Here is an 11,928-nt window from a genome sequence, read left to right as displayed (position 1 = left end):
AAGCGCACGTATTATGTTAATGTATGGATAGCTTATGTCAGCAAAATACACCATTACCGTAAGTTAAAGAATGCTTTTAAAGAATGTTTTTCCGATGTATGATTAGTATTGCTGGCAATATTTAAAAATAGTAAGCTAACTAGCATATCATAATTAACACGAGACACTAGAGAAAACCATCACATTTGGTTGAATTGTAATCATAAGAAGGTCATGTCATCAGGACGTCATCATGCAGGAATGGGTAGAGATTCGTCACATGCGCGTTCCTAGTCCCGCTGCTACGCTCTTCCCAACATATTGTGTGTTGTTTTCGATTTCTGGATGCATATGCACATGGTTGTTTTAATGATATTCATGAACACGCATATTGCACAAAGTAAACATTAATACTGTATAACCATTTTCTTTAGCAGATGCGCTATGGGTTCTATTGAGTTAGAAGCAAGTGTTCACAGGGTGCAGGATCACATGACATTGTGGGGTTCACTATTGAACTTTAATGGATGTTCACACCGGTAAGTGGTGCTTATTTTTCAAACTTTTTAAAACTATTTTTCAATTTCAATTAGTGCATAAAAGACATTTGTTATGCTGTCTATTGCCCTGTGAAATACATCAGAATTAATTTATTTAATAAGCTTGTGTTCTTGACCAAAATTCGATTTTATACAACATTCATCAACACGGTTATGCTGGATGCAACGTGAAATTTGGTCATCGATTTCAGACGAAGGATTTATTCTTAAATCTTAAGATATCGGCACATACTGCAAGAAAAAAATTGTCGTTTATGCACTAAATATTTTTACAAATGTATTTCAATAACTTGAGATATTTGCAAAAATAAAGTTCTTAACAGTGTGTTTACATTCTGTCCAGCCCGTGTGTAAACCTGAAAATATAATAATCAGCCCTAGCTACGCATAAAGATCCACTTGTAAACGTTATCGCTTACAGTATAATACAGATGCACCTTATTAGTTAGAAGATATGTTATGGATTATGAATGGATCAACTGACGCAAACTGATGTTTATTTTCTAAATTTAAGACTCGATCGATAAGTAACTTGAAAATTTTGTCAACAAGTTGTTATGTATATAATAGAGTAAAAACTGAAATGCGAACAAGAACCAAATCCGCTTCCTTGGAACTTGCAGATTTTGTCACCAATTGTTGAGCTAAAACGTCAAAAACTTAACACTATAGGAGATACCCAATTTTGTACCCGAAATTAGGAGAATTACGAAAAATGCATGTTAAGGAAATTGAGACATACAAGAAGAATAAATTATGAGATTTATGTAGTCTTTTAGTACGTGAATTGCACCGAAAATGGTTCAAAATAGCGTTGTGTATGAAATGATAGCACTTTATATTTTAACGCCATTCCGCAAGTTACGGTATAGCATAGTGGGGTTTTAATAAAGGACATGATTTAAAAAAAAAATATGAGTTTAAAAGGTTAAAATGTGAAGTGTTTCACTTCAGAATTATCGACGTTTCTTAGCTAGTTGCGGAAACAGTTTTCTATTCGTTTACTAGTATTAGTATTGGGGAGGTAATTCATGCATTGGCTTAACTGGGAAAAATTGTTGTTAGTTATAGTGTCTTTATTAATTTCGCAATATTTTATAATATTACATTGAAAGTTACCAAAACAGATAGGACTATGGAATAATAAATTTAATTTACTGGTTGTGGAGTTTTCAATACATTTATAGGTGCATAGGACATAATGCCAAAAAGTAGGAAGCCTCTAAGTAGTAAGGTGTTGTTAACGTTGTCAATTCGCTAGTAAGATGACGGTTAAATGCTTCATTTATGATCGTTTTTAGGGTAAATGAAAACGATGAACGTTAATTTGTGACAAACTGTATATATAGTGTTGGATGTTACAATATTGTTATTGTAATTAGATTGTTTCAGTCAGGAGAGCAATCTCCGCGGCACTGTAGATATATGATTTATAAAGGAGTAATAAGTCTAATGCGAGAGAATCCATTATGACGAAGCTAGGTTTTAATTTCCGTTAACTGGGATTTAAATGCATATAATAAATTATGATGTTTTCTGCAATCTATCTGATCAGTCGCATGCTATATAATTATTATAAACAAGAACATTTGAGACGTATAACATGATATATAAGTATCAGACATTATTGAAGAGTCAGTGGTTTTACCAGCCGCCTCAATGTACATGTATGTGCAGTTTCACACACTTGACTGGCTACTCTTACGTGAGGAACTAGTTAGCTTACTAGACTCTCAAAAAATGGGACGAATGGTTAAATTATAGCTGCAATTTCTAGCTATCTGTTGTTACTGCGATATATTTCATTTTCTGTGTAGGGTTGAGTTTTTTTTTTTTTGGGGGGGGGGGGGGGGTTTGGGGGGGGGTGGGTATGAACCGGAGTACCCAGAAGAAAACCCCACCTGTCCAATATGGTGACCACTAAGCAAACGGGAGCGGGCATTGAACCCGAATCGCCTAGGTTAGAAGCGAGTGTACCAACCACTTCGCTAGCCGTACAGCCCACACAAAAAATTGGACTAAACGCCCTAAAACAATACAGGATTATTCACAAAACACACAACTTCAACATCATAGCATCGTAATTCATAGTTTAAAGCAATAACGGATAATCACATTGAAAATATGTCCATATACTGTGAAATCAAGAGAACTGCTACATCACAATTTTATTTTATTTATACAATGTGAGCATTGCATAAGTACCGGCCCATTTAGTTGCATTGGTCAAATAATATTTCAACAGTTGACATCCTCTTTAGCCCGCACTACTTGTTTATTGAAGTAACAAATATCCGCTGAAGGACGTATACAGCGCTCCATAAATTCGGTCATCTGAAATGTCAATATTTTGAACAGCTACTTCGTCCCCAGCATTCAGCCTAAGAACAACCGTCTGACTTCCTTGGTCGTGAGTGCCAACGGAATGAGCAAACATACGCGCGACAGCGTTTCCGTTATGTACTATCGCAGTATGAATCTCCCCATTTGCAGTAGCCATAATCGATGACGAGAATACGTAAACGCCAGATTGAGGGGCTGTGAATACACCGTGGTTAGGGTGGTATCCGCCCCCTTCATTTGTAAGAACCTGCTCGAAGATAATGTTCTGATTAAGTCCGATATGTTCTTGGCCTGCTGCCTTCATTGCAGAAAATGCTACAATCCCCTCTGCAACAACTCTTCTGTGCTCAGACTGAACAACTGTAACGACATTGAAATTGATTTTAATATTTTGTTATATATTCCGAAGGATTTGAAATCTGTAAATATTTATCAAAATGTATTAATTATTTTACAACATTGGATGTTCTACAATTAATAGTCAGGGGCGTAGAAAATCGTTGAAATTTAAACACAGCCCATGAAGATATACTAAGAAAACATTGATGTAAACAGATATTTATACAAACAATGACAAAACGTTACCAGCAGTAAGCCGATTTGCCATTTCATCCGCAGCAGTGAGTTTATCATCTTTACCATTCGGCTTGGCGAGGGTTCTGTCCGATCTATTCTTGTCATTCACAAACGATGTGACTTCCCTGTAAGAAAGTGTCTTATCGTATCCGTCCATTGTGTTGTTTTTCTCAGACAGCAACTTGTCGGTTTCGATTGCGACCTTGTGTGCATACTGTTTCATTAGAATATCAAGTTCATTATTCTTTCTGTTACATAATGCATTTTTTCTTTCAAGCGCAACGACTCTTCGGTCGGAATATGTCTTGTATTTTTCTAAGTCCTTTATTCGTTTCTGTGACAACTTATTTTCCCATTCAAGTGCAGCGATTCGTTTGTCAGAAGATGCTTGTTTTTCTTCGAGCAAAGAAAGCCTAGCAAGTATTGAGTGAAATTCGACATCTGTATTTGCTTCAATGTGCATGAACAATATTGATACACAAAATGCCCCAACTGACAATATGGTCTTCATTTTAACAATGAACATGTACTTCGAGAGTGCCAACGTTTTAACCTTGTACAACACGGCCGACCATGTCTTATCTCTTTGTGCTGGCACGACTTCTTCTAGATGATCACTTAACAAACGGAACAAAATATTTTTTCCTCCTTATTATAGCTCCACATTTATGAAAATAATGTGTGGTCTCAGTTTACGTTAAGTTGTAATAAAATAAAATAATTGTTGCTATTCAATATTTTTTTCGGTGCTTATAAAATTATTATTTCCTCCTCCTCTGTGACTTTTCATGTTGCCGTCTTGCCGACGATAAAAATGTAAAATTATTTTTATTCGCGGGCATGAAATTTCGTGGTTAAAAAAAGACTGTCTCGTGGACAAGTACATTCGTGGATGTCTGATTTGTATAAAAAAGGATTTACGGTAAAAATCGGTCACTCACGAAATCAACGAAAATTGAAATTGAAAAAATAATACCGAGTAATGAATTTACATCATGGCACACGGAATATCGTTTTATTTGTGACGTTTGAAATCTCATTATACGCAGACTTTAACAAATATGACCGCAATTTACTTTTGTTGTTACATAATAATATAGCATGCTTATTTGCAGGTGTGCAAAATAGAATCTGCCATCCCATATGACCTAAATACGCCGTTGGGATATCAGAACACCTATGAATTTGTAACCAATACATCCGATAACAGCGTGGAACTTGTCTACAAGGCAGATACAAGGTCAGTAAAACTATGTGAATGTATTATCGGAAGGATGTTCACTTGAGCCTCGTTCTGGGAGAACGATATTAAAGCTAATGCGTAAAGTGTCGCCCCAGATTAGACGATGCAGTACGCACAGGCTTATCAGTAGCGACAATTTGAACCTTAACAGACTTTTCATAAAGACGAGACCTCCTCAAACGAAACATACCATAAAAGTGGAGAATGCAGTCCCTGATTAGTATGTGCAGACTTCACAGTCTAATGTGGGACAACACTTTACGCGCATGTATTAAGCCCAGTTGTCCATTATTAATCGGTGCAATGTGTGAAAGATTCTGTGTTATTGAACTGTGATAACTGCTCACTGTATTGAGCACGTTTTAATATAATTTCCATTCAAAGTAATTAATTAGTTTAAATTTCACTTTTTGAAACAAGAAACCTTACACATTTACAAAATTGTCACACAAGTGTGCCGTCTTTGTGCTATTTAAGTATCCTGCAAAGGAACAAAGACTTATTTGACTAGAAAGTTGCCCGGCTTGGTAAGATTTCTATTTTATATATAACATTATTTTGCATCTTGTTTAATTAATTGCATCATTAAATATATTTTATATAGTCAAGTATTTACTATGGGTGAGCTATTATTTAGTTTTAATTAATTGTCAATTATACAATATATGCAATTATAAAAATTAGATTTCAGTTTTTGTTTTTTATATTTAATACTGGATCATAGCATCGAATACAACACCCAAATGACACATTTATCTCGTCCCAAAGCCACGCAATTAGAGTTCATAAGTATCATTTTGAAGCTAGTGAACTATATGTTGATAACTAAAGTGTGTGATATACGCTTTGGGAAAACGGGGCTTAATTCATGTGCGTAAAGCCCATATTAGCCTGTGCAGTTCGTTCAGGCTAATCAGGGACGATACTTTCCGCCTAGAGTGGATTTTCTTTTAGAAGAGACTACCTTTCAAAGGAAATTACATAAAAGCTGAAACTGCCATCCCTGATTAGCCTGTGCGGACTTCACAGGATAATCTGGAACGACACTTTACGCACTTGCATTAAGCCCCGTTTTTCCAGAGCGATGCTCGTTTATATTGTAGCTCCGCCCACATTCGACTGATATGTGTCAATGGAAGCAACTACCAAACTCGTCGCGCTCGGGCCGCCGAGTCAACAGTCACATGATTTCGTACGTACTTATAAAATTTATGTTTTACCTAATTACAAGTTATATTTGTCATCATGTTAAATTTACTATAAGCACCGTTTGTCCTTTCCACAAGGCAGTATTTTGAGCTGCGAAGTCCGCTGTGCTGTCCCCAGGGGACTCCGCTGACCTCGATATCCACGACAATGGAACCCACCACAAGATGCCCGGCCTGTGCAGGAACTTCCGGTCTTAAGGATGCACTTATCGGCGTCTCGTACGTTGCTGTAGACACATATATGTAGCGCTCTGGGAAAATAGGGCTTAATGCATGTTTATAAATTGTTGTCCCGGATTAGCTTGTGTAGTCCACGAACGCTAAGCAGTGACGAAAATATCCGCGTCTCTGATATTTTTCGTTAAAAGCTGACCTTTTCTAAACGAAAATCCACTTGAGGCGGAAAGTGTCGTCCCTGATTAGTCCTCTACACAGGCTTATCTAGGGCGACACTTTACGCTCGTGCATTTCGCCCCGTTTTACCAGAGCGAGGCTCATATATGGACTTCGTTATTTATGTGATTGCTTCGCACTTGTTGCATGGTTGCTGTGCTGTTTTTTTTACTTTGAACAATGATCACATTTATGACATAAAGGATTGTCAGATGTTTAATTTAGTTTATACGATTTCAATATCAACATTTTCTAATCGCAATGTAAAAGGTAGAATTAAAACGTGCTAAGCATGAAACCTTTGTACTCTAAAGTACACCAATTTGCATTCAGTGGCCTATAATTTTAATGATAAGATTGTGCATTGTTACGCATTGTAAGAACCGTATCATTCTACCGGTATATTGTTTTGAGCCTAGCTCCCTGTAAACCGGGAATAATACATGTGCGTAAAGTGTCGTCCCAAAATACTTGTACAGTCAGCACAGGCTTATTATGGATGTTACTCGCCGCCTCGACTGTTTTTTAAGCGTCATCCTTTAAACGAAAAATTCTATAAAGGCGGAAAGTGTCGTCCATAATTAGCCTGTGGGGGATGCTCCGCCTAATCTGGGGCAACACTTTTAACACATGTACAACTGTGTGAAGCCCCGTTTGTACCCAGAGCATGGCTCATTTCTATTTCAAAGTTGTGTTGGGACTTCTGCTTGTGGTCTCCATTATCTTGGCAGTCAAGCTGAGGAGACTGATGGCCAAGAAAGTCTACGATGAGCTGTAGCGAGGGCGGGATTAAACAACAACAATGTCAGCTTATGACACTTTATGCCGTTAACAGTTGTGTTTACGGGTCTCAAACTGTTCGCAAGTATGTTAAATAAGTGTTAAAAATGAAAAGTATGAATTATATCCAAAATGCTCGTGTATTTCATCACTTTTGTAACAATTATGGATGCTGCATGATTCATATAATAGCCTCATAAAAATCATTAATAACTTATGATTTCTATATGTTATATACAACTACGTATATTTTTCATATGATTGATATTTTATTTTTATTCAGTGTTGATTGTATGTGTAGTCAATATTTTCAGGAAGAACGTGTATTTTTTCTAATATTGAACAGAATATTGTAAATACATTATGATACATTTTTAAATAATTTAAGGAAGGCTGCATTTTTATATTGACATTAAAACTGGTGTACAGTCACCCATACATGAATTCTCATTCATTTAATAATATGTCATTTGAATCAGTACAAAATATGGGTCGTGTTCTGAGAAAACTGGGCATACTTCATGTGCGTAAAGTGTCGTCCCAGATAGCCTGTGCAGTCCGCACAGGTTAATCAGGGACGACACTTTCCGCTTAAACTAGATTTTCGGTAAAAAGGCACTTCCTTTAAACGAAAAATACCATTAAAGCAGAAAGTGTCGTCCCTGATTAGCCTGTGCCGACTGCAGAGGCTAATCTGGGACGACACTTAACGAACATTCATTTTGCCAAATTTTCAAAGAACAAGAATCATATGTTTTATTTTTATATTTTCGCTACATACCTCAAGGTAAGATGACATCTATTTGTCGGGTCCGTTTGTGAAAATTGTTTGGATGTATATTAAAATATCCATGTTATGCTCAGGACGTATGTCTTGTTTTCTTCATAATCTATGACTTCTTTAAAAATCCACACTTTTAAGTGATATAATAAGTTACAAAGACGACATTTTTGTTTTAGTTTAATGCATTATAAAACAAGTTCTGAAATGAAGTACATGTATTGTGAAAATACTTAAAGTCGTTAAAATTTATTTGATAAAAATACATTTTTTGCTGCTAAATTATTTAATGTTGATAACTTTAAGTGTACACATGTATTTATACGCATGTTATAACACAGCTGCATGTGAAGGTTCGTGAAATATATGAGCCACGTTCTGGTAAAACTGGGCATAATGCAAGTGCGGAAAGTGTCGTCCCAGATTAGCATGTGCAGTCCGTTAGCACATGCTAATCTGGGATGACACTTTACGCACATGCTTTAAAACCAGTTTTCTCAGAACAAGGCTCATATAATAAAATATATAAGTCAGAGTGTCAACGAGTGTAGTCTACAAAAAAGAGACAGCTGCTCGAGTGTGTTCTACTTGGCATACAAAACATTCAAATCAAGTAGCAAGTTATTTTTTATGAAACAATTGTGTTCACGAGATAAAAATATAATACAAGTCAATATATTAGTTGCTTCATTAGAACAGATAGAATTTACAATATATTTGTCGAAGTGCTTCACATTCAAAAGATATGTAATAGCTAAAACATTAGGTAAAAAGTAGGGATGGCAACGAATACCGATTTTGGTATTCGAATATTCGGTCATCCTTCCGAACGAATATTCGGATATTCGGTCAACATCTGTTGGAAAAAAAAGAACAAAATCAACTTTGTTTACCGTACTATCACTTCATGAATTCTACTTTCGTTTTTACCGGAAGTTCAACGGAAGTGACTAAATATTGAGACAGCGTTGCCGTCGCTAATTCGAAGTTGATTTTGTTGCTTAATTTTTATTAGATGTTGATCAAATATACGTGAATATTTGTTTAAAAGCTTGATCGAACAAAGGAATCGGATTTTTTTTCATTGAGAGGGAGATGGGTAGGGGAATCGGGGAATTGGAAGGTAGGTGGGTTCATTCTTGCGGAAATTGAACGGTAACAGCCACGTCTAGCTTTCAGTGTTAATAACGTCAAAAATTTCAAAACGTTCATATAAATTTGATAATTTTGGATGACTTTTGTTTATTTTGATATAGTGACTGTTTTTAGCTAGATTTATTTGCTAAAATTTAATGACAAAAACTGTTTTTAAATTTTGAATATTGTACAGCAACAATAGAATGAGAAACATAATATTTACAATACTCGTAAGAGGTTGAGAAAATTATTTTCTAAACGCTTTTTTTTTTTATTGGACGACGTGATTTTAACGATACGATACGCATTTACTCAATTTAATGAGAGCAAAAAATAACATTTTTGATTGGAGAACGCGATTTACGTCAATGAAAAAAATCTTTGACGTAAGTTCTTATTTATTTTTACACCAATTCGGCTTTTCCTTTACTCATTTAATCTTTGATCATTTTCGAGTCATTATATCAAGTGCGGGTCGGTGTTTTTAATTGCCGACGCGATTTGCATCATAATTTTGACACAAATTAATTGTCTTTGTTCAATTGAAGTTTCCTAAAGGTAGGCAATCACCGGGTTTTATGACAGGTATACTGTCATCACCATAGCGACGCATTATCGCGCCTACCGGAATAAACACTATGGCACAAGGAACAACTTTTTTAAACAATGTTTGAAGCAAATTTCACGAATACGAAGTCTTTGAAGTTACTCGATTTTTAAATTTGTTATCTTCCGAATATTCGATTCGGAAAATAGTATTCGGATATTCGTTGCGGGACCGAATATTCGGATATTCGTTGACATCCCTAGTAAAAAGCTATCGGGAAAAGGGTGAATACCTAGGCTATTTTTATCATATGTGACTTAAGCTAAAGCAGTTTCAATTAAATACGTACGTCAATTCTAATTAAATTCACAACATGAGGACAAGGTATTGTTCCTTCAAAGTAAGCATATTCTTAGGATTTTAAAGCAACACAACTAACTCGATTCGATTACTTATTGTCATAAACAAAAATACATAACAAACTTTAGAAACACGTCCAATAGTATTTGTGATCAAATAAAACCATATTTATTCGATGAACGAAATTAGATGAACGCACTTTAGAATATTAAGGGAAAATCTTATCAAAACATTGGCATATTATCTGTTAACAAAACTCATTATTTCGTAACGTTATGTTTCAATAATAGGCACTAAAGAAACGAACGATAAAAATAACACACAAAAAAACAATGAAATGTCGATGTTCGATTCAATTATGGTCACGTTATGTAAGTGCTTAATAACTGCACGAAATACACATGTGATACAAACACAATCATGATGACCACGTGGTGACCTTGCACCGGATGTCTACTTGAACAATGACTTCAGAACAGTAGGTTACCTATACCATGACATCAGACCACGTCTGCCTCTACCGGTACGATTCCTGTCTCGAAGCGCCTGAAAAATGGAAACGCTAACACAGTCTAGGGTTAACGCTTTTAACTCTGTACGTGAATATGAGCATCGCTCCTGGAAAGCCGGAATTAACGTATGTGCGCAAAAAGTCGTCCCATATAAGCCCGTGCACTCTGCACAGGCTAATCTGCGACGACACTTCACGCACATGAATTTAGACCGGTTTTCCTAGAGCGAGGCTCAAATTTAATGTGGAATGTGTAGGTTATATACAAACTGTAAACTATCACGTTTGCATTTCAATGCGTAATCAACTTGACAGTTATAGCGCATGTTAATGTACAAAATGGCTAGTGGATGTTGACTTTATTTTTATCTATGCAAATCACTCTGTTCATTATGAGTTACTTGATCACAATATATGTACTTTGCATGAATTAACATTAACCTCGTTCTGGGAAAACTGGGCTTACTGCATGTGCGTAAATTGTTGTCCCATATTAGCCTGTGCAGTCCACACCGGCTAATAATAGTCGACACTTTCCACCTAGACTTGATGTTAATTTACAAAAGACTTTTTTTAACGAAAAACATGCTAAAAAGCGTAAACCGTAAATTGCATATAAGTGTCGTACCTGATGAGCCTGTGCAAACAACACAGGCTACTCTGGAACGACAATTTACGCAAATTTTAAGTAAACATTGCTGCTTTAGGAAACTATTACTTCTCGTCATGCGCCCATTTGTGCCTTGACAAGATTTCATATTTCATAAACATTTGAGTGTCGCTCTGAAAAAAAAACTAGGCTTAATACATGTGCGTAATGTGTCGTCCCAGGTTATTACAGCCTAATCAGTAACACAAGTTTACGTATAGACTGCATTTTTGCTAAGAAATGACTACACGAAAAAGACCATTTAATCAGTAATTGTCGTCCCTGATAAACCTGTGCATTACCACAGGCTTATAAGGGACGATAGTATACGCGTATGCATTAAGCTCTGCTTTTCAAGAATGAGGCGGATATTCGTACTCTTTTTTTCGACTGACTATTTAGTTGTTTTAACAAGCGTTGTCGCTAAAGGAAATGATTACATCTAGTAAAAACGTCCTCGTCATGTGGTAGTTTGTGCCATGACAATGATTCCATATCGCATGAAGATTGAACATTGCTCTGTGAAAACGGGATTGTATGCATGCATTCCGAACAGGCTAGTCAGAGATGACACTTTCCTCCTAAACTAGATTTTGCTAAGAAGAGACTTAGTTTAAACGAAAAATACCATGACAGAAGAAAGGGTCTTCCCTGATTAGCATTTGCGAACTGCAGAAGCTAATATGCACTTTATGCACATGCAATAAACCCCGTTTTCTCAAAGCTTGGCTCATTTTTATTGCAACGTATTGTTATTTTCCCTACCCCGAGGGAGGGGACGCAGTCCCTCAGTATGGCCTGGTAGGTGAATCCCGGGCGGCACATGCCACGCTTGTCCCGTAAGTCCCCCTGATACTGGAT

The 11,928-nt window shown here is 36.2% G+C and overlaps 2 protein-coding genes across 2 annotated transcripts in view; one reads left to right on the top strand and one right to left on the bottom strand.

The window, feature by feature from the left end:
• LOC127855464 (uncharacterized) overlaps nucleotides 1–7,302 on the top strand; it is a 57,300-nt gene extending 49,998 nt beyond the window's left edge. Inside the window, exons 5-6 of the mRNA XM_052391047.1 lie at nucleotides 5,992–6,128; nucleotides 6,992–7,302. Coding sequence (XP_052247007.1) covers nucleotides 5,992–6,128; nucleotides 6,992–7,073 — 219 coding nt within the window. The 3' untranslated portion in view covers nucleotides 7,074–7,302. The remainder of the gene's footprint in view (nucleotides 1–5,991; nucleotides 6,129–6,991) is intronic.
• LOC127855463 (uncharacterized) lies at nucleotides 2,696–4,012 on the bottom strand. The gene is made up of 2 exons (XM_052391045.1): nucleotides 3,468–4,012; nucleotides 2,696–3,242 (listed from the first exon to the last, which is right to left on the bottom strand). Exons 1-2 carry the CDS (start codon nucleotides 3,982–3,984, stop codon nucleotides 2,815–2,817), a joined length of 945 nt encoding a protein of 314 aa, XP_052247005.1. The 5' UTR covers nucleotides 3,985–4,012; the 3' UTR covers nucleotides 2,696–2,814.
• Nucleotides 7,303–11,928: the final 4,626 nt, after the last annotated feature.

This window comes from Dreissena polymorpha, chromosome 13 (assembly GCF_020536995.1).
Source record: "Dreissena polymorpha isolate Duluth1 chromosome 13, UMN_Dpol_1.0, whole genome shotgun sequence".
In the NCBI taxonomy this organism is placed as follows: domain Eukaryota; kingdom Metazoa; phylum Mollusca; class Bivalvia; order Myida; family Dreissenidae; genus Dreissena; species Dreissena polymorpha.
This window is presented reverse-complemented; position numbering and strand designations above follow the sequence as displayed.